This window comes from Perognathus longimembris, chromosome 17 (genome assembly GCF_023159225.1).
Source record: "Perognathus longimembris pacificus isolate PPM17 chromosome 17, ASM2315922v1, whole genome shotgun sequence".
Lineage (NCBI taxonomy): Eukaryota > Metazoa > Chordata > Mammalia > Rodentia > Heteromyidae > Perognathus > Perognathus longimembris.
The window spans coordinates 36581523-36600161 of NC_063177.1; the positions used below are offsets into that span (position 1 = coordinate 36581523).

General features: G+C 56.9%; 2 protein-coding genes across 6 annotated transcripts; one reads left to right on the forward strand and one right to left on the reverse strand.

Annotated features, from left to right (window-relative positions):
* Cisd3 (CDGSH iron sulfur domain 3) lies at nt 1-4371 on the forward strand. Its single transcript, XM_048367254.1, has 4 exons — nt 1-85; nt 623-658; nt 1147-1266; nt 4027-4371. The coding sequence occupies exons 1-4, from the start codon at nt 65-67 to the stop codon at nt 4204-4206; spliced, it is 357 nt and encodes a 118-aa protein (XP_048223211.1). The 5' UTR covers nt 1-64; the 3' UTR covers nt 4207-4371.
* A 483-nt stretch (nt 4372-4854) lies between these two features.
* Nucleotides 4855-15762, reverse strand: Pcgf2 (polycomb group ring finger 2). Of its 5 annotated transcripts, XM_048367251.1 has the most exons (11): nt 15547-15762; nt 15253-15329; nt 8847-8995; nt 8344-8440; nt 8145-8200; nt 8014-8064; nt 7734-7899; nt 7575-7629; nt 7382-7477; nt 6604-6684; nt 4855-6180 (listed from the first exon to the last, which is right to left on the reverse strand). In XM_048367251.1, exons 2-11 carry the CDS (start codon nt 15327-15329, stop codon nt 5803-5805), a joined length of 1206 nt encoding a protein of 401 aa, XP_048223208.1. In that variant the 5' UTR covers nt 15547-15762; the 3' UTR covers nt 4855-5802. The 5 variants fall into 5 exon arrangements, with proteins under 5 accessions (XP_048223208.1, XP_048223209.1, XP_048223206.1 ...); XM_048367252.1 differs by lacking the exon at nt 15253-15329; XM_048367249.1 differs by lacking the exons at nt 15253-15329; nt 15547-15762 and adding an exon at nt 13441-14182.
* Nucleotides 15763-18639: the final 2877 nt, after the last annotated feature.

Genomic DNA, 18639 nt, shown 5'->3' on the forward strand with positions numbered 1-18639 from the left:
CGGAAGGGGCGGGGCGAGCGGCGGGGAGGGGGCGCCTGGAGCTGCGGCGGCCTGCGAAGGAAGCATGGACGTGCGCCGCGCATGGGTGAGCGCCGCCCCTCCGCGGGGACCCCGAGATTCCGCTCCGTCCGCTGTCCTCCCCCCACGCCCCCTGGCTGGCGTCCCGGGTCCCCGCCGCCCTGTGTCTCCCTCCGCAGCCTTCCCGGAGCCGGCGCCCACTGGGGCCGAGGGGGTGGGGGGGGGGCTGCCCCACCATGCGCCCGGTCCTCCGAGCCCCTTCTCCTAACCCTCTCCTCTCCCTACAAGTCCCCCCCCCTTTTTTTTTCTTTTGTCGGTCGTGGAGCTTGAACTCAGGGCCTGAGCACTGTCCCTGAGCCTTTCCCGCTCAAGGCTAGCTGGCCTTTTCTGAGTAGTTAACCGGATGGGAGTCCCGCGGACTTGGCCTTCCCCGGGTGGGATTCAAACCGCCATCCCCAAGATTTCAGCCTCCTGAGTAGCTGTGATCACAGGCGTGAGCCACCCGTGCCTGGCTCAGCTTCCCTTTTGATCTATATAGTTATTTAATCTTTCCCCACTGATTTCCTTTTTGTTTCCAAATCACGCTACCCACGCCACCTTGCAGATGCTGTGCCAGAGGCGGCAAATCTTCTCCTGGCTGGTAAGAACTCCTGGCATCCTCTTCCTTCCTGCCCAAGCTCCTCAGTTCCACAGACCTGACAGTGAGACCTACCTGGAAGGGACCCTCAGCCCCGGCATCCAGCCTCCAGTGCTGGCCTCCTGCCACCCCACTGGCTGTAGGGGAGGTGGAGTGGGCCAGAGGGTGCCGTGGGGCTGAGGACCACTTAGCCTGATAAGGCCCCGGTATGATAGCCCTACCCCTTGGTACCCAAGTGGGGGTGAAGAGATTGAAGGAAGGCAGCTGGATTCTGAAAGCTGAGTATCTGTCAGTCCTTGAAGTCTGTCTGGAGGTCAAGATCTTTAGGATATCCTTGGGGGGTTGGGGTGGAAATGAGGGAGAGGTCTTTGCTGGGTAGTGTCTGATCAGCCTCCCGTAGAAATCTGTCACACTGGGCAAGCAAGAAACTGGACCAGGTCACAGGCAGGGTTTGGGGCTGGCCCTGAGTCCCTCATCTTCTCTTGCCACAGGCCCGATGGTTCCCCAAAATTCCAGCAAAGCCCGTGGTGGCCCAGAAAAACCCCATCAAGGTGGAGTTGGTGGCTGGGAAAACCTACAGGTGGTGTGTGTGTGGCCGCAGCAAGAAGCAGGTGAGAGACCCCTGCTATCCCTCCCACAGACAAGACACACCTATGGTTAGGGTCAACATGGTGTTTCCTGATAACTCTCCCTACATCCCTCTTCTTTCCACACATTCCTGAGGGACAGCAGAGGTGGCATGGGGTCAAAAGGAGAGCTTGCAGGTCAGTGCCACCACCCACTGGCCTTGAGCTGAAGTATGGATGAGCACCTTGGAAGTGAAGTAGGAGGCAGAGAATAACACTGTTGTAGTTTCAGCCCTTGTAGGCTTCTCTCTTGCTTTCTCTAGCTGCCGTCCTCCTCCTCCTCCCAGGAAGCATCTGGTGGAGATTCCCAAGTGTTGGACTCCGCTCAGGGAAGATCCCACCCAGCTCTCCCATGCCCCTTCCCAGGCCTCTTCTTCCAGGACACCCTTCTCTCTTGCTGTGGAGATGGCTTTCCTGTCTTCCCACCCCTGTGCAATGTCATGCTGGCTGTCCCTTCTCCCTGCAGTCCTAGGGCCCTCCATTCCTGCAGGAACCTGGCCCAGGTGCTTGGCCTCACCCTTTCCTTTCAGAGCAGAGTTCAGCACCGTTCTTTTAAGCCACATGGGTGTGGTTAGCAGCCCAGGTTCCCAGTCCCACTTGGACACCAATCTGCTGTGGCCTCTAAGCAGACCTTCCCAAGGTTGGCACAATGCCAGAGGCACACCAGCCGAAGGAATGTGGCCTGCATGGGTGGGTAGCTGCTTGTGCCTCTGCTCCATGCTCTCTGGGCCAGGTTGCTGATTTTTACTCCTCTCCCTGTCTTCTCTTGGTCCCCCAAGATCAAGAGGCCTTGGGCTCCAGCTCTGATTCTTAGTAACAGACCTGTCCCCTCCTTGGGCCTCAATTTCCTTCAGCTGGTCTGCTTGAACTACTGGATGGATGGGACATACACTGCCGGTCAAGTGGGTTATCTTAGGAGATCCCTCCTGCCTGTAGCATGACCAATTTGTGTGTACATGTGCATGTACTGGACCTTGAACTCAGAGCCTTACACTTTTTTTTTTTTGCCAGTCTAGGACTTGGACTCAGGGCCTGAGCACTGTCCCTGGCTTCTTTTTTTTTTTTTTTTTTTTTTTTTTGCTCAAGGATAGCACTCTGCCACTTGAGCCACAGCGCCACTTCTGGCCATTTTCTGTATATGTGGTGCTGGGGAATTGAACCCAGGGCCTCATGTGTACAAGGCAAGCACTCTTGCCACTAGGCCATATCCCCAGCCCCAGCCTTGCACTCTTGCTTGGGCTTTTTCACTCAAGGCTAGCACACTAACAATTGAGCCATTTCTCTACTTCTGGTATTTTGCTGGTTACTTGGAGATAAAGGTCTCACACACTTCTGCCTGGGCTGGCTTTGAACCAGGATCCTCAGATCTCATGCTTCTGAGTAACTAGGATTACAGGCATGAGCCTCCAGTGCCTGACAAACCAGTTGTTTCTCCAAGCCCAAAGGGACAGCCCCATGAGTGTCTATGGTGATGCCACAAATGCTTCCCACTTGGAGAACCTTCTTTCACTAGTCCTGGGGCTTGAACTCAGGGCCTGAGCACTGTCTCTGGCTTCTTTTTGCTTAAGGATAGCACTCTGCCACAGCGCCACTTCCAGCTTTGTCTGTATATGTGGTGCTGAGGAATGGAACCCAGGGCTCCATGTATGCTAGGCAAGCACTCTACCGCTAAGCCACACTCCCAGCCCTTGCAGAACTTTTATGTGGGGAACAAAGGGAAGGAAATGATTTTTATGAACCAATACAGACTTGGCTAATTACAAAATAAAACTTGGCTGGGCGCTATGGCTCACACCTGTAATCCCAGCTACTAGGGAGGCAGAGATTGGGAAGATCAAAGTTTTTATTCCATCCTAAACAAAAAAATTCCCAAGAACCCATCTCAACAAATAAACAGTGGTGGTGCCTGCCTGTGACCCACTGGGTGGGAGGCATGTTGGAGATTATGGTACTGGGCCAGCCTGGGCAAAACCTTAAGACTGTCTGAAAATAAAAATAACAAAAAAGACTGGAGACGTGGCTCAAGTCATAGAAGCCTTGCCTAGATAAGAACATAAAAATCAAACCTGGAACTGGATATGATAGTGCATGCTTATATTATAATCTCAGCCTCAGAGGATGCTAAGGCAGGTGGACTACCCAGCCGAGGTTACACAGTCTGGGTAGTATAGTGAGTGGACCCTATCTCAAAAAAAGCAAAACCAGTCGGGCACTAGTGATCACACCTGTAACCCTAGCTATTTAGGAGGCTAAGATCTAAGGATCTCAATTCAAAGCCAGCCAGGGCAGAACAGTCCGAGACTCATCTCCCAATTAACCACCAGAAAACTGGAAGTGGAGCCGTGGCTCAAAGTGGTAGAGTACTAGCCTTGGGCAGAAGACTTCAGGTATAGTGCCTGTGCCCTGAGTTCAAGCCCCATAACTGCCCCCCCCCCAAAAAAAAGCAAAACCAAGTGGGTGCTGGGGGCTCACACCTGTAATCCTAGGTACTCAGGAGGCTGAGATCTGAGGATCAGGGTTCTAAGCCAGCCCAGAAGAAAGTCTGTGAGACTCTTAGCTCCAGTTAATCACTTAAAAAGCCAGAAGTAGAACTGTGACTCAAATAGTATAGCACTATCTTGAGCAAAAAAAGCCCAGTCTTTGAGTTCAAGCCCCAGGACCTACAAAACCGAACCAAATACACACTGAACTCCTGAGGCCTACCCCACCACAGCTGGTCTAACTCCTTTTCCCCCCCTCCACCAGCCTTTCTGTGATGGTTCCCACTTCTTCCAGCTCACTGGCCTATTTCCACTCAAGTTCAAAGCCCAGGAGACCCGCACAGTGGCCCTCTGTACCTGCAAAGCCACCAAGAAGCCTCCATACTGTGATGGCACCCACAGAAGTGAGCTGGTACAGAAAGCCGAAGTGGGCTCACCAGTCTGAGTGACTGTCCCCCAGGAGTCACACTTCCACCTGACGAGCGATCCCTTGGTGGGACGCACATCGGAGTGCCGAGCCCAAGGGACCCTCAGGGACCACGGCCAGCTTGTCGAGATCTGTGGTCTCCAGTCAGGGCAGCCAGTGGCGGGGCCCTTGATGTTAAGATGGCAGCAGTAAAAGCATGTCACCCCAGAGCCATGTTCCTGTGGTTGCTGACAAATCACACACGCTGTCTCCTGCTCCAAGCTGTGACCTGGGCTGAGGGAATCTGGAGGGCTACAGGGTCACAGTTCAGATCCATTCCATGGGGTGCCCAAGCCAGGCTATGCCCAGAGACCAGGGGCTTGGTGAGGTTAGGGTGCCACCCACCCTTTCCCCTTCCCTCTGCCCCAAAGAACTCGAGGCCCCAGCGAGTATGCAGCATTTATTACAAAGCCAAGAGATACAAATGTCCCGGGGTAGGGTACAGTCACAGCACCTCAGACACAGGACGAGGTGCAAGCACAGACCCACAGGGGCTCCAGCCCCCCCACAGGTGGCATCTGGCCTCCGCCAGTTCATGTACATTTGAGGAAAACCAGGATGGCAGAGATCTGCCCCTAAGGGGTGGTCTCTTGGGGGTACAATTGGGATCAGAGCTTACACTGTTTTCTTGTGCTTCTAGATGTCTCTGTCCTAGGCTCAGCTAAGAGACGAGGGCTGGAGGGCTGTTGGCCTTTGGAAAACCTGGGGTCTGTGCTTTTGGGGGGGGGGGAACCCCACCCTTCCAACTGTAGGCCCCAAAGGAGGCTTTACCTCCAGTCTTGCTAGTAAGGGTTCCCAGGCCAGGATGGGGCAAGGAGGGGTGAAGCACTCACAATGCCAAAGCCACAGAGGGACTTGAGGGGCTGGGGTCCCTGTGGCCTGAATCTTCTCTTCTACAAGATAAATGAGCGAAGGCCACACAGGAAAAGAAAAAGAAAAAAAGCACAGAACTATCTATTCTTTGCACAAAGTTTCCACTGCATGAAGAGGCAAGGAAGCTGCCTTCTCCCTCGCCACTTGCTCCTCAGAACCAGGGGCTAAACTGCACTTGTCAAAGGCACTGTCTTAGCGATTCTCTGTACATTCAACAAAGGGAGGGACTGAGCAGGACAGCAGCCAAGATGGGCAGATAAACAGAGTGGGTCCTAAACCCAGATGACTACAGCTATGCTAAAGCTTTGGGGGCTGTGGAGCCCCAGTACTCCATCTACCTTGAAAAGCAGAGGGAGAACAGGGCAGGGCTCCTGGAGACCACACTAGGCTCCCCCAAAAAGAACAAAGCAAATTACACAGGACCTCCTAAAAAACGAACACCTCTCCCCAACACACATACAACACACACACATACACAGTTTGTTTCCTGTGGCATTTAAATTAATCTGGATTGTTTGTCCATAGAAAATAAGTATGTATATTTTGTTTTTCCTATGTACATATATATATAGATTTATTTATAAAACCCGCCTCCCATCCCTAAGATGGAAGGAGCTGGGGAAAGTAGAAGAGGTGGAAAAAAGGGCCCAGAAAAAGTGGAGGAAGTGGAAGAGGAGGTGGCTGCACAAAGGGTCCCTTTCCTCAAGTTAAGGGGGCCACCGGAGCTCCATTGACAGTCATCTTGCGCCCCCTGCTGGTGGATGATGCCGTCTGCAGGCAGTTTGAGGTGCCCCCGTTGGCAGCTGTGGTACCCCCACTGGCTGCGGACGCGGGAGTGGGGGAGGTAGGGTGGGTGGCTGGAGGGCAGTGAGAGCTGGGGGATCCATGGGAGGGGGTGGCAGGGCTGGGTAGGGAGGAGGAAGTGGCTGGCAGCGTGGCCGGGCTGGGAGCCTTGTCACTGGCTGACTCACACTCTGAAGCCCCGCTGGTGTTGGTGCCCTCGGAGGGAGTGGGCACGGTGGGCAGGGTGAGCCGCTTGCAGGCGGGTTGCACGCGGTACTTGAGAGGGAGAGGACCGTTCTGTGGCGGGAGAGAGGAGAGAGGCGAGGCAAGGGAGCATGTCAGGAGAAAGGCTACCCAGAGAGGCACCCAGCCCTTCCCCACAGTGCCCAGAGCTGAGAACTGGTGGAACCAGGAGACACACGAAGCCAGACACCTGGACACAGACTCAGAGGAGGAAGGAGACGGAATGAGGAGAGCAGCCACCCCTATTTCCGATCCCAAGTCTGGGCAAGTGACCGGCCAAGGGCGCCCTTTCTCCTCAAAGTCAGCAAGACATGGCTCAGAAACTGGCCCACCTGGGACAGGCTACCCTGGACATGCCCAGGGGTGGACTGGGCTAGAACAAGGTGCCACGTGATCACCATGGCCCAAGACCAATACCAGGCCCTGTGGGGGTGACCTTCCTGTCTACCCCACCCTGAACACGCCCCACCAGCTCACCCGCCGCCAGGGGTAGATGTAAGCGATGTCCATGAGTGTGTAGTATTCCTTCAGGGGCTCATCCTCATACAGGACTTCCACCTGGGGGAGGGGTGGGCGCTGTGAACCTGGCCAAGTGCAGAGGCCACCAGGCTGGTAACTCAGAGGCTGGAGATGAGGCCATAGGAGGGACAGACTACAGCTGGCCCCTCATTACTCTGGGTTTACACAACGGATGACTTGCACACCAGAGCTGTCCTGACCCCCACCAGGTAGGAAGGGGTGCCAACCCTCTTCTCTCTGCAGGTTGCCTAGAGGAAGATGGGAGGACCCCCTAGACCCTGGCTGTCACCTCTGTGACTTGGAGGACCTCCCTACCAAAGCCCAGAGACCCCGGCTTCACGTAAAACAACTTTCCAATGGACCTTCGGCCTCGGCAGCCCCAGGAGCCTGGTAGAAATGCAGAACCGACTGTGTTCTGACAAGCTCACCAGGGACCCTAGCACAGCCGTCCTCCAGCTCCTCTGGCTTCCCACAGCCAGGTGGCCTGTATTTCTGCACACATACCTCTTTCACAGTTCTTAGTGAACAAGTATGAGTATTAAGACACATCCCCTTGGTCCCAAGCTCTGACTTCAACAAATGGTCCTGCCCTGACTGTGGGTTCCGCCGTGCTCAGTTATGCAACCAGACACCCGGCTAGCCCTGAGCAAGGGTTGGGGTGCTCATCACTAGACACCTCCCTAGACACCTCCCACCACCACAGCCACACCCACCGAAAAGGCCCAAGAAGTCTCACCTTGTACTTGCTGGGCACATCCATCTTGTTGCGGAGGAACTTGGCAAGATGCATGACGGTCATGGCTGCTGGACATCGCAGGAAGCGCACCCCTGTCTGGGGGGGGGATAAGGCACTTGGCGGGGTTCTGCCCCAGGACACTCCCAGCCCCAGACCACCCACCGCCCACGCCCGGGCAAGTTCCAGCACTCACCTTCTCCTTGTCCCCATCTCCATTCTCCAGCAGGCTCTTCTTCTCCTCGCGGTCCCTGGACGAGGGAAGGAAGCTTAGATTCCGTGGGCCAGGCAGGGTCCCCCAATGCATGGTCCTCAGGACTCCCAGGGGATGGAGGCACATCTGGGCCAGACTTGCCTGACTCCTTCATAGAACTCGATGGAGAGGCTGACAATTTCATCATCACTCAGAGCCCCCTTCTCCTGCTCTAGGACCTCCCCGCGATCCTCATGGGAGCCATTGGGGACTGCAAAAGGACACAGCTCAGACGCCTTGGCAGAAGATGAGGAGCCCCACCAAAGACCTAGGGTGTCACGTGACCAACAGGGTGAGCCCAGCCACCCTCTGAGCTGCAGCTTCCAGCAGGGAGTGGCTGGGTAGAGGGTGAGAGGGGCCCTCGCGGCTAGAGCACACTCACCTTCTGTCAGGGGGTATGCTGCATAGAAGTCCCGCCGCCGTTTCATCTCATCTGGAAGGAGGAAGCAGTGAGGCAGGGCCACAGGCCCGGAGTGAGGGCAATGGGTGGGAGGAGGCAGGGCGCACAAATACCTTTGAAAAGCCCAGGGACCAATTTGTACACAATATCTTGGAGGGTTTTGTCAGACCTAGGGAAGAACGCACAGGGGTGCGTCAGCAACCCTGCCCCAGGAAGGGACCCCTCTCCCCGCTCCTTCTACAGACCCAGCGCCCAGGCACAGGAGGGAGACCAGGGGCCTGGCTGAGAAAGCCGGGAGGGGAAGGGACCCACCTGATGCTCAGCAGTGGCCGTGTTTTGTGAACCTGCACGTCACACATGGGGCAGTACTTGTTGGTCTCCAGGTAGCGCACGATACAGGTTTTGCAGACTTGGGGTGTGGAGAGAGGACAGTTAGAGCCCCGTCCCTAGCTCAGGCCCAGTTCCCACACCTCTACTCAAGAGTCAGGAATTCTCTGCCATGTCCTGGCAGCTCAGGCCTATTCAAACGACCAATAGCCATCTGGGGGGGTGGGGGGTGGGGCAGGGAATGGGCCCTGTGAAGCTACCTCCTCGGGTCCCTGACCTCTTTCAAAGAGTGTAGTCACAAATGAACCCCAAATATTGAGGGGGTGAAATGTCACACAGCCCTGGAGATGAATTTCTAGGCTCTCTCACACACCCTCCCAATTGTTCTTCCCAGGCAGCCTCTTTGTGACCAACCCTAGCAGTGTCTGCTCTCTAGGACAGGGGCAGTGCCTAGCCACAGAGGCTGCCCATCCCTGGACCCAGCTCACAGGAATGCAGGCACTCCACGATGGTGGTGGCGTCAATGAAGTACCCCCCACACAGGGCACACATGAGGTGAGGGTTCAGCTCCGTGATTTTGATCCGGGTGGTCCGGTGCATGATGCCGGGGTTGGGGGTAGGGACCGGAATGTTCACCCTGGGAAGTGGGAAGTGGAATCAGAAACCCAGCAATCCCACGGCCCTTCTCGCACCAGCCCTCCCTGAGCCCAAGCCCTTCTCTGCCTTCAAAGTAGGACCGGAGGCAGGTACACAGCTATTCTCTCTGTCCCTCTGACTGTTGACTGGGTGTCAGGGGCTTGGGAGATCCACGTAACCTTTTTTTAAATCTATCTATCTAGACATCTAACTACCTGTTTATTTGCCAGTCCTGGGACTTGAACTCGGCCTAGGCACTGTACCTGAGCTTCTTTTTGCTCAAGGCTAGAACTCCACCACTTGAGCCACAGTGCAACTTCTGGCTTTTTCTGTGTATGTGGTACTGAGAAATTGAACCCAGGGCTTCATGCATGCTAGGCAAGCACTCTACTGCTAAGCCACATTCCCAGCCCAACCTTCTTTTTTAAAAACCAATACCAAGGCTTGATCTCCATGTAACCTTTGAGAAACAAGGGCAGGAAAGATAGAAGTCAGACTATAAGAAGTGTTAACCAACTTTCCAAGAGGGAGTGGGGAGACAGCAATATGGAAGAAAGCAGTGTGTGTGTGTGTGTGTGTGTGTGTGTGTGTGTGTGTGTGTATACACACTATGGCATGAAATCAGGGTCTCGTGCTCTTGTTCAGCCTTTTCTGCTCACAGGTGATATTATACCATTTGAGCTACACTTCCAGTTCTGGATTTTCACTGGTTAATTGGAGCTAATAGTTGCATGAGCTTTTTTGTCCAGGTTGGCTTTGAACCATGATCCTCAGATCTCCTAAGTGGCTGCAATTATAGAAGTAAGCCACCTGCCCTGGGCTTAAAAATCTTTCTGTTCCCACCCTAGATCCACTCAAATGGTCACTCATGATGTAGTAGGAACTATAGGAAATTTAGATAAAGAAGCCACTGCCTTGAAAGAAGGGAAGAAAAAACACATCACACTGCTCCCTCGACCCTCTGCCCAGTGGCCAAGGCTTCTCACCCCTCAGGTAGCCTTCCCTGGAAATCCTAGGGTGCAGGCTGTCTGCCCTTTTTGGAAGGGGTGTGTCCTCTGGCTGTTTGTCCCCACAGTTCCCTAAGGTGCATCAGATGTTACCCTTTGGCTTCCGACCCTGACACTTGGGCAGGGAATATTAAGGATGGTCCTAGTGTGCTTCCAGCTGGGGACACAAAGCTCCTTCCTCTTCCCAGGCCCAACCCTGAACTCCACAGGTAACTCAGTAAATGGCCTGGGCAAAAAGGCTGCTCTTGCCTGGTCTTGGGAATTGCACATACACACACTGTGCTGACACACTTGTGCAGTGCCTATGAGCACATGTTCCAGAACCTCCCCTTGCATGCATAACACAGGACTTTCTTCATGTGGGCACTGCCAACCTCCCACCACCTCCTGCCCTACGGACATGCCCGTGACCTGTCCATGGGCTGTCAAGCGGGTCAAGCGCCAGACCACAAGCTCTCTTACATGCTGGGCAGAACGTATTGTCTCTAGCTTCCCAAGCACCTGCTAGGTGCAGAGGTCAGTCCCAGGCTGGCCCTGGCGTAGCAGGGCCTCCTTTCTTCCATTCCCAGAGTAGAAGCCCAGAGGAGGGGCTAGGGAAGATGGCCAAGCCCCAATAGCTCCTTTACAACACATGCACACCCTGCTCTCTTCCAGAAAGATTTCTAAAGCTGCTACACTGGGTTTTCTAGGATAAGAAATTCACAGCCGTGATCAGCAGTTTCTATAGAGACCCTAAGATGAGGCTGGCCAGGACCCAAGCAGCAACGGAGGCCCAGGGCACCTGGCCAGAGACAGAGAGAAAAAGGGGGGGGGGGAGAAAGAGAGAGAGAGAGACACACACACACACACACACACACACACACACACACACACACACGCCAGACAAGGGACAGACCCCAAGTCTCAGGGCAGACAGAAAACAGGCCTGCAAAGAGTCAGCCAGAAGAGGCAGCTATCCTCAAAGCTTGCAGACCCACTGAAGGAAAGAAAGGGGTTCCCACCCGATGAAGATGGCCTCAGCCAGTCTCCTTGCGTGGGTTCCCCTTCACAATTACGCAGAAGGCTGCCGGCTACTCCACTGTTTGGTTGTTTCCATAGCAACATGGTCCCTGGCAAGATTCCCAAATATTATTACAACCATCCGAAGGACAGAACAAACTCCAAGTGGTTGTCTCTTTGAGTGTGTGGGATATCCACCGTGTGCTGTCTTGGGCTGCCTGGTGTGTCACGTGACTGCTTGCCCTGTGCATGTCTGTGTCTAGATGTACCCACGTATGTGTGCGTGTGCATGCAGAGCCAGGAATAAAACATGTTATAGTCAGGCCCCCTATGGGGTCCAGGCGGCTAGAGGTCCACCTCACCCCATACATCTTTCCCATACATGCACGTGTGCACACGTGGACACACATACTCTAGTCCATCGCTCTCACACACACATGTGTGCATGCATACATGTGCACACACAATGCCTCATCTCTCTTCCGAACACGTGTGCACATATTCACAATGTGCATCTCTCTTATATGCATACGTCACACCCCATTTCTTTCCCACAGAAACATGCACAATGCCCCGCTTCTCTTATATACACACACATGCCCACACAACACCCATCTCTCTACCATACACAGGCATAGGTGTGTGCGCACACACATAAACTGCAGGCTCTTCACACTGCCTTAGCCACTTCATTCACACTCTCTGTGCTTGAAAAACAGACACTAGTTGTAAGGACACACAGGGATCTCACTGGTCCCACTCTCACTCTCTCCTCCCCTGCACTGGTGAGGATTCAGACCACAATCAGCCCCCAGGCCTTTCTGGGTGCAGGGCAAAGAGCTGCCTACTGCATGAAATGCTCCTCTGTGTCCCCTCTGAGTAAGGAGCTTCTCGGCTCCCCCTCCCAATCCCCAGGGGCCTCAGAGAGCCACCTCTGGGGTTGGGGGTGGAGAGAAGCACTGATTGGCTCCTTACCTGATTGCCATGGTTACCTGCAGGCCTTGCCAGCAGGTTCCAAAAGCAACTACAAACAGGAGCTGGGTTTTGCCAGAGCATCTCCTCCCCAGGCCCAGGCCTGGGGCCCCACACTGGAGACCCAGCTCTCCCTCAGAGGCAATGGCTGGGATACCATGCCCAGCTGCCACTGCAGGAGGGGAGAGGCGGAGGAAGAAAGAGCGGGAGACACAGATCTCAACAAGCAGAAGGGCACCGGCGGCTCGCACCTGGAATCCTAGCCACTCGGGAAGGAGGCTGAGATCTGACGATCGTGGTTCCAAGCCAGCCCAGACAGGAAAATCTGTGAGACTCCTATGTCCAATTAACCCCCAGAAAACCTGAAGAGGAGCTGTGGCTCAAAGTGACAGAATGCTAGCCTTGAGCAAAAGAGCTCAGGGACAGTGCTCAGGCCCTGAGTTCAAGCCCCAGGACTGACCCCTCCTCTCCCTGCCCCAAAAAAAGAAAAAAAAATGCAAAAATGGGGGGATTGGAAGTGGCTTGATGGGGAGGGAGACTGACAGACCAAGCTCAACTATGTCCGCACAGTGGAGCACAGTCTCCCCCAGCCAAGCTGGGTCTTTTACATCTTCTGCCCCAGCCCCCAAGCCCCAGGTGTGAAAAGAACTTGTTGATCATTAGGAGCACCCGGGTCCTTTCAAGCTGACCTGCTAACCCAGAGGTCCCTGGGCCACTCCCCGGTTGCCAGCTACAGTACTCTGCCCTGCCTTTCTTCCAAATGAAACCTGGGAGGCCTGCTCACTAGGGACTATCCAGGACTCGGGGAGAGCCATTTAAGGTCACATCTTGATGCTTAGACTAGCAGAGGTGGATGGCACAGGATAGAATAGGATGGAATATTAAAAGCATCTTAAGCCAGGCACCAGTGGCTCACATCTGAAATCTCCATGAGATTCTTTGATTAACCACCAAAAAGCTGGAAGTAGAGCGCAAGTGGAAGCATGCTGGCCTTCGGCGAAAAAGCTAAGAGATAATGCCCAAGCCCCGAGTTTAAGCGCCAGTACCAGCATAAGTGCACCTATACTGAAGCAAGAGGATCATGGGTTCAAGACCAGCCTGGGCTACATAAGGAAACCCTGTCTCAAAACCAAAATGAACAAGCATCTTGTCTTCTACCGTCTCATTTTACAAATGAAGAAACTCAGAAGTAAGTCTAAAGGTCACAATAGCAAAGCAGCGGCAGTCCCAGGACAAGAATGTGCCTGCATCCTGTTCCTTGGGCATCCAGGGCATGAGACAAGACTCTCATTCACCTAAGGAACTAAGAAACCTGGAGGAACTAACTTCACGGAGACCTACTAGGAGAAAGGTAAGAAGAACAGTTGCCTGGATTGGCAGCAACCACTTTGTGGGTTTTCTGGAGGAAGTTACAGCTGGCTGAAACATGACCATCACCAAGGAGGAAGAGTAGGCAGAGCTTAATCACCTATTACCATTTCCACGGTATCGAATGGGGAACGGAAGCTCCACAGAAGCAAAGCCAACCAGAGGGTAGTGGTAAAACTCAGCTTCTGGGTCTGCACATTGCTTCGTGGACCCAACTTCATGCAAGCCTGTGGATTGCATATATGTGTTTGGGACCATGGAGCTCTGCCCTGGGACTCGGTGAACCTCAGCTTTCCCTGATCTTTGATGCTGGCACAGGCCCCCAGCATGGAAAAAGGCCTTCAGCCTCCTATGGCTGGGCTTCCCCCATCTCTCAGCCTCTTAAGGTCAAAACAAAGACAAAACCCCGAAGTGTACACACTGAGCAACACACTGCACAGAGCCAGACACACCCCCTTCATCTTTCACACAACGCGCAAGGCCAGATAAATGTGGTAACAAGCACGCCAGACAGACACTTGGCCAGACACACCCTACCACATACTCAGCCAGATTCAAGCCAGACCCACACTTGACAGATGCACAAACCATTTCCACCCACCCCATCACTTCCCTGCCTGAAACCCGAGCTGCCAACACACTAGCCTTTTGTGCACACCTAGTTGCTCCCAGAGCAAATTTACAACTCTTCCAGCAACAAAAGCACTTCAGCTCCCATTCGCACTCCAGAGCCAGAGGCCGGAGGACCTGTGGTGGGCATCTGACCTGCACAAAGATATAACCTCTTCCTGTACAGGCTCTCTCCATTCCCATGGCAACAGCTCCACCAACCAAGATCTCAGAGAGGCCCCTTCCTGCTCACCTCCCAAGACTCCAAGTTGAGCCCTACTTGGCTAAGCCTGGTCTAGACCCCTGGAGTGTGTTTCCTGCCTCATTCCAAACGCATGTCTGAGTCCTCCAACCAGGGAACCCCTGGGAACCTCTCCACCAAAACGCGACAACAGAAGTGGCTTTATGCTCCTCCAAGTAATGCCACCTTGCAGCAGACCGGAGGGGAAGGAGAGAAACGAGCTTCGGGAATACCACCAACTGCAAGAGGCCCAGAGCAGGAAGCCCAGGACAGTGAGAGATGAGCTGGAGGCGCCCCTCCCCCAGAGAGGGACCCCCCCCCCACCGGGAGAGACTGAGGCAGCCAGAGGGGTGGCGCTGGAGGGGTGGGCCAGGGCCTGGGGAGACAAAGACCCCGAGGAAACTCCCGGCAACACCTCAACGTATTTAAACTTGGAATTCTACCTCCTCCCCCCCTCAGAACTCGGGAGCAATTCCAGGCGGACCAGAGGGGGGTGTGGGGGGGAGGAGAGGAAGGGGCTCCCGGGACGCCCCGCGGAGGCCGGCGGGGGCAGGGGGGAGTCTGCGGGCCTCCAGACCCGGCCTCCCCCGGCTGGAAGGGGAAGGCCTGGGTGTGGGGACGAAGGGTGGTGGGGGCCCCCCCGTGGATAAGAGCCTTCCCCCTCCCCGCGCCCGGATGGCGGTGGGAGGGAGGTTAGCGGATCCAGGCGCCGCCCCTGGCTAGGCTTAGCCCGGGTCAAAGGCTCGGGCACCCGGTGACCCGGCGGCCACTCCCTCCTTCCCGAGAGCCAAACTTTCGGCGGGGGCCCCCAGGAGGGGTGCCGGGAAGGAGCTCCGCCGGGGCGGCCCGGGGGGACGCGGGCGGGGGGACCCCGGGCTCGCACGCCCGCGTCGTCCCCCCCCGGGGGTGGCGGCCTCTGCGTCTGCCCGGCCCGAGAGGGGCAGCGCGGCCGGAGCCGGGGGGGGGGGTGGGGGGGGGGTGGACCTCGGTGCGAGACCCCACCCCCACCCCGCGCGGGCCGCCGGGACCCTCCCCCCTCGCTCCCTCGGGAGCAAGGTCTACCGGGGGGGCTGCCGCACAAAGAGGCGGTGGTCGAGGGAGACGCCGGCTCGTCCGCAGGGGGAATCCGCTTCGGCCATCTTGGAAGGGAGGAAAGAAAAAAGGGACAGAAAAAAAAAAAGGAGGAGGGGGGGGAGAAGCCTGGCGGACGGCGCGAGCCAGGACCGGGCCCCTCCCCCGGGGGTGCGCGGGGAGAAGGATGGAGAGGACCCCCACACACACCCCGACTCCATCCCCAGATGGTTCCAGGGGATGGAGCCCTGGAAGGGAAGGAGGCGCGAGCCCGCGGCCGCTTACCTGGGTCCGGGGTCCGGCGGGTCTCGGGGAGGGGGGGTGGGAGGGAGGGAGGGAAGGAAGGGAGGGGAGGGGGGCCGCGGCCGCGTCCCTCGCTCGGGCGGCGGGAGGGGAGCACCCCACGGTAAGAAAGGAGTTTGTGCGAACGGCTGGGGGTGGGAGGGAGACCAGGGGAGGGGAAGGGACGCGGGGGGCGGGGAGGGGCCGGAGGAGGAGGAGGAGGGGGGGGGGGGGAGACAAGATGGCTTTTTTTTTTCTTCCAGACGAGAGCAGGCCCCGCCCACCCGTCGTCACGTGACCTCATTCCTTCAGGGTGTTTGCGGAGAGGGGAAGGGGAGGGCAGAGACTGGCGCGGCCGCGCCCCCCTACCCCACCCCTCGCGCGCGTGCGCGCGCGCGCGCACACGCACCCCGGAGTCCCGGGCTCCCCCGGACCCCCCGGCGAGACTCCTCTTCCTCTCCGCCTCCCCCCCCCCCCCGCTCCCGCCCGTCAGCACGCGTCGGCCTGCAGGATACATCCACCTCGGTTACCTTCTGCCATATCCCCTTCCCCCCCCTCATGTGTGCACCCCACCGCCCCCCAGGACCCTGCGATCCCCCCCCCACACACCCACATACACCCTGGCTCGGGCCGGCGGGCGGGCTCGGCGCCGCCAGCCACGGACGGGCCCGGGAGATTTTCATTCACTCCGGCCGGCACTCCTTTCCCATGACGGACGGCCCGCGGGGACCCTGCGCGCGTCCGGCCCGCTCCCCGCCCGCAGCCAGGCCCCCCCCGGGGGGGGGCGAGGGGAGGGGAACCTGGGTGGAGGAGGAGGAGGAGGAGGCCTCCCCCGCGGGGGGCCCGGTTTGCTAGGGCGTGCAGGCCCGTGCACCCCGCGTGCCCAGGCGGGGAAGAATGGAACGCCACCCGGGGCGGGGAGGGGTGGGGGAGACGAGGCGAAGACGAGCCCCCCGGCGCCGGGCCGGGGGACACAATAACTGGCTGAATGGGGAGAGCCCGGAGCCGAGTAGGAAATTCAGCCCCGGGACACGAGGACGGCCCGCGCGCTCCGGGCCCCAGCGGGCACGGGTTCCCGCACTTCCCGCTCGGACTCGAGCCACGGCGTGCGTCCCCGTCGGCAATCGCGGCGAGCGAGCGGAGCCCGGGGAGCGCCGGGAAGGGGATGGGGGCTCCGGCCGCCGCCCTCGGCCCCACCTAGCGCGCGCTCAGGTCCCCGAGCGCCTCCGGCCGGAGAGGGAGAACTGGAAGCCCAGGGTGTAGGGGTAGGGGGGGGCGGAGAGCTCGGGAAAGCGGGACGCCGGCGCCGAGGGAGCGGATCGATCCTGCCGTGGGGCCTCATTAGGACGGTCGATCCGCCCGTTCGCTACTCGCGATGGATGAGGAGGGATGGCCACCGTCACCGTCCCTCCCGAGAGCTCGGGGATCTGGCCAGAAGCGCCATTAAGTGCCCAGACGGTGGCTTGGCTCGAGTTCGGAAACGAATCTTGGCCGAGTCCCGGAGCGCCGGCCTGGGCTACACCTCCGGCTCCCCGTAGGGGCAGAGTGGGGGGGGGGGGGCTGAAGGAGGGGGAGGGCGGATCGGATCGCGGCCCCCCCCCCCAGGGCACTGGCCGCCCGGTGACCCCGGCCGCAGCCCACACTGGGGCGGGGAGGAAGGGCGGGAGAGATGTCCGCCCGCCCCGGGAGGTGGCTGTGAGAACTGGCGGGAGAGGCCTGGCAGGGTCTGGCCACCTGCCCGCGAAGACTCGGGCACCCGCACCCCGCCGCCTGGAGGGGAGCACACCAGGGACCACCCCGACCCCCGCCATTCTATTCGCTAGAAGACCCAGAACCTAGGTGCTACCCTTCTGGGGGAACAGCAGCGCGCAGTAAGGGGATCGATCGGCCTTCCTCGGTTATCCCTAATCCAGAGGGGGACCCCGGGGGCCACTGAGCTAAGCGGGGAGCCGTGATCCACCTCACTTCTTTCTCAGCCATGGGGAAGGGTTTGCTAAATTAGGCCGTGCTACCTACCTATATAAAACTTCAACTTAAATCATTTCCAACCCAGATGACCAGCCTCTCACACCGCTGGCCTTTGTGGCTTTTCACAAGAAGCCTGAGCCAGCCTTTAGGACACCTGAAATTCTCTGGTCTCCCTGTGTTTATTGAGCCGCTTAGAGACACACCTGTCATGTGCCACAATGTCAAATACTTCACTAGACACCGGTAGGACAAACCTGGAGAGACGCACCACCTGTCCCATTGGCTTCCGCAGGACCCTGTGTCTCTCCGTGCTCATCCCCACGGGCCTGTGAGCACTGCTGAGCGTAGGTGAACATGGGAGAGGATGTCCAAAAGAGGCCTCCTTAGGGTCAGTATCACAGAGGACGGTTTTAAGTCCTTGGGTATTCTCTGCTTTAGGAAGGACCCAGCAATCTCTGGAGAGTGCAGGGGTTTCCCCTAGACTTTGTCTCTCACACGTGGCCTCCCAGCTGACAATTCTGGAATCATAAAGTCAATGTGTGGGTCACAGACTAGAGACTTTCAGAGGGCAGGGAACTGGGAAATCCAGGTGGCCCATCCCAGCGCTTACCGCTTACCAAGAGCTAGTGTGAGGATCCCTTTAAAAATGGTGTCGAAAACAGGAGAGGGAGCCTCTAGCAGTGCTTTCCAGAATAGCTTTACCCCTGTGTCTCTTACTTCCAAAGCGAAGTCCTTTGTTAGTATCACCTTCTACCTGCCTATCCTCACTGCTGTATTTGTTTTGTTGTGGGGTGTTTTTTTTTTGGGGGGGGGGTGTCTCTGTTAAATGCTTCTCTTTTCTTTCCCTCTCCTCATTTTGTTGGGGTGTGCCAAGTTATGTCCCTGCTTTCTTTGTCTCTAAATTACATCTGGGGTCTCCCCCTCCCATTCCCCCTCCTTTTTATCCCTCACCTTGTCCTTGCCATTCTCTCTCTCCTTGCTTTCCCTCCGTTCCAGATGTAATATTTCTAGTCTGTAAAAATCCACTGAGACAGACAATGAAAAACAGTCCAACCTACACTGCAAATTAATTTTTAATGTAAAAAAAACAAACCCGCAAAATATATTGCTTGTAGAGACAAAAAAAAC

Excerpts from the sequence above, each read along its gene's own strand:
- Pcgf2 (XM_048367249.1), bottom strand. The coding sequence starts at position 13,598 with ATGGTCCCAAACACATATATGCAATCCACAGGCTTGCATGAAGTTGGG. Across the intron at positions 8,441-8,846 it reads CGTGGAGTGCCTGCATTCCT|TCTGCAAAACCTGTATCGTG; the intron begins GTGAGCTGGGTC and ends CCACACCCCAAG. Across the intron at positions 8,201-8,343 it reads CGGCCACTGCTGAGCATCAG|GTCTGACAAAACCCTCCAAG; the intron begins GTGGGTCCCTTC and ends GTTCTTCCCTAG.
- Cisd3 (XM_048367254.1), top strand. The coding sequence starts at position 65 with ATGGACGTGCGCCGCGCATGG. Across the intron at positions 86-622 it reads TGGACGTGCGCCGCGCATGG|ATGCTGTGCCAGAGGCGGCA; the intron begins GTGAGCGCCGCC and ends GCCACCTTGCAG. Across the intron at positions 659-1,146 it reads GGCAAATCTTCTCCTGGCTG|GCCCGATGGTTCCCCAAAAT; the intron begins GTAAGAACTCCT and ends CTCTTGCCACAG.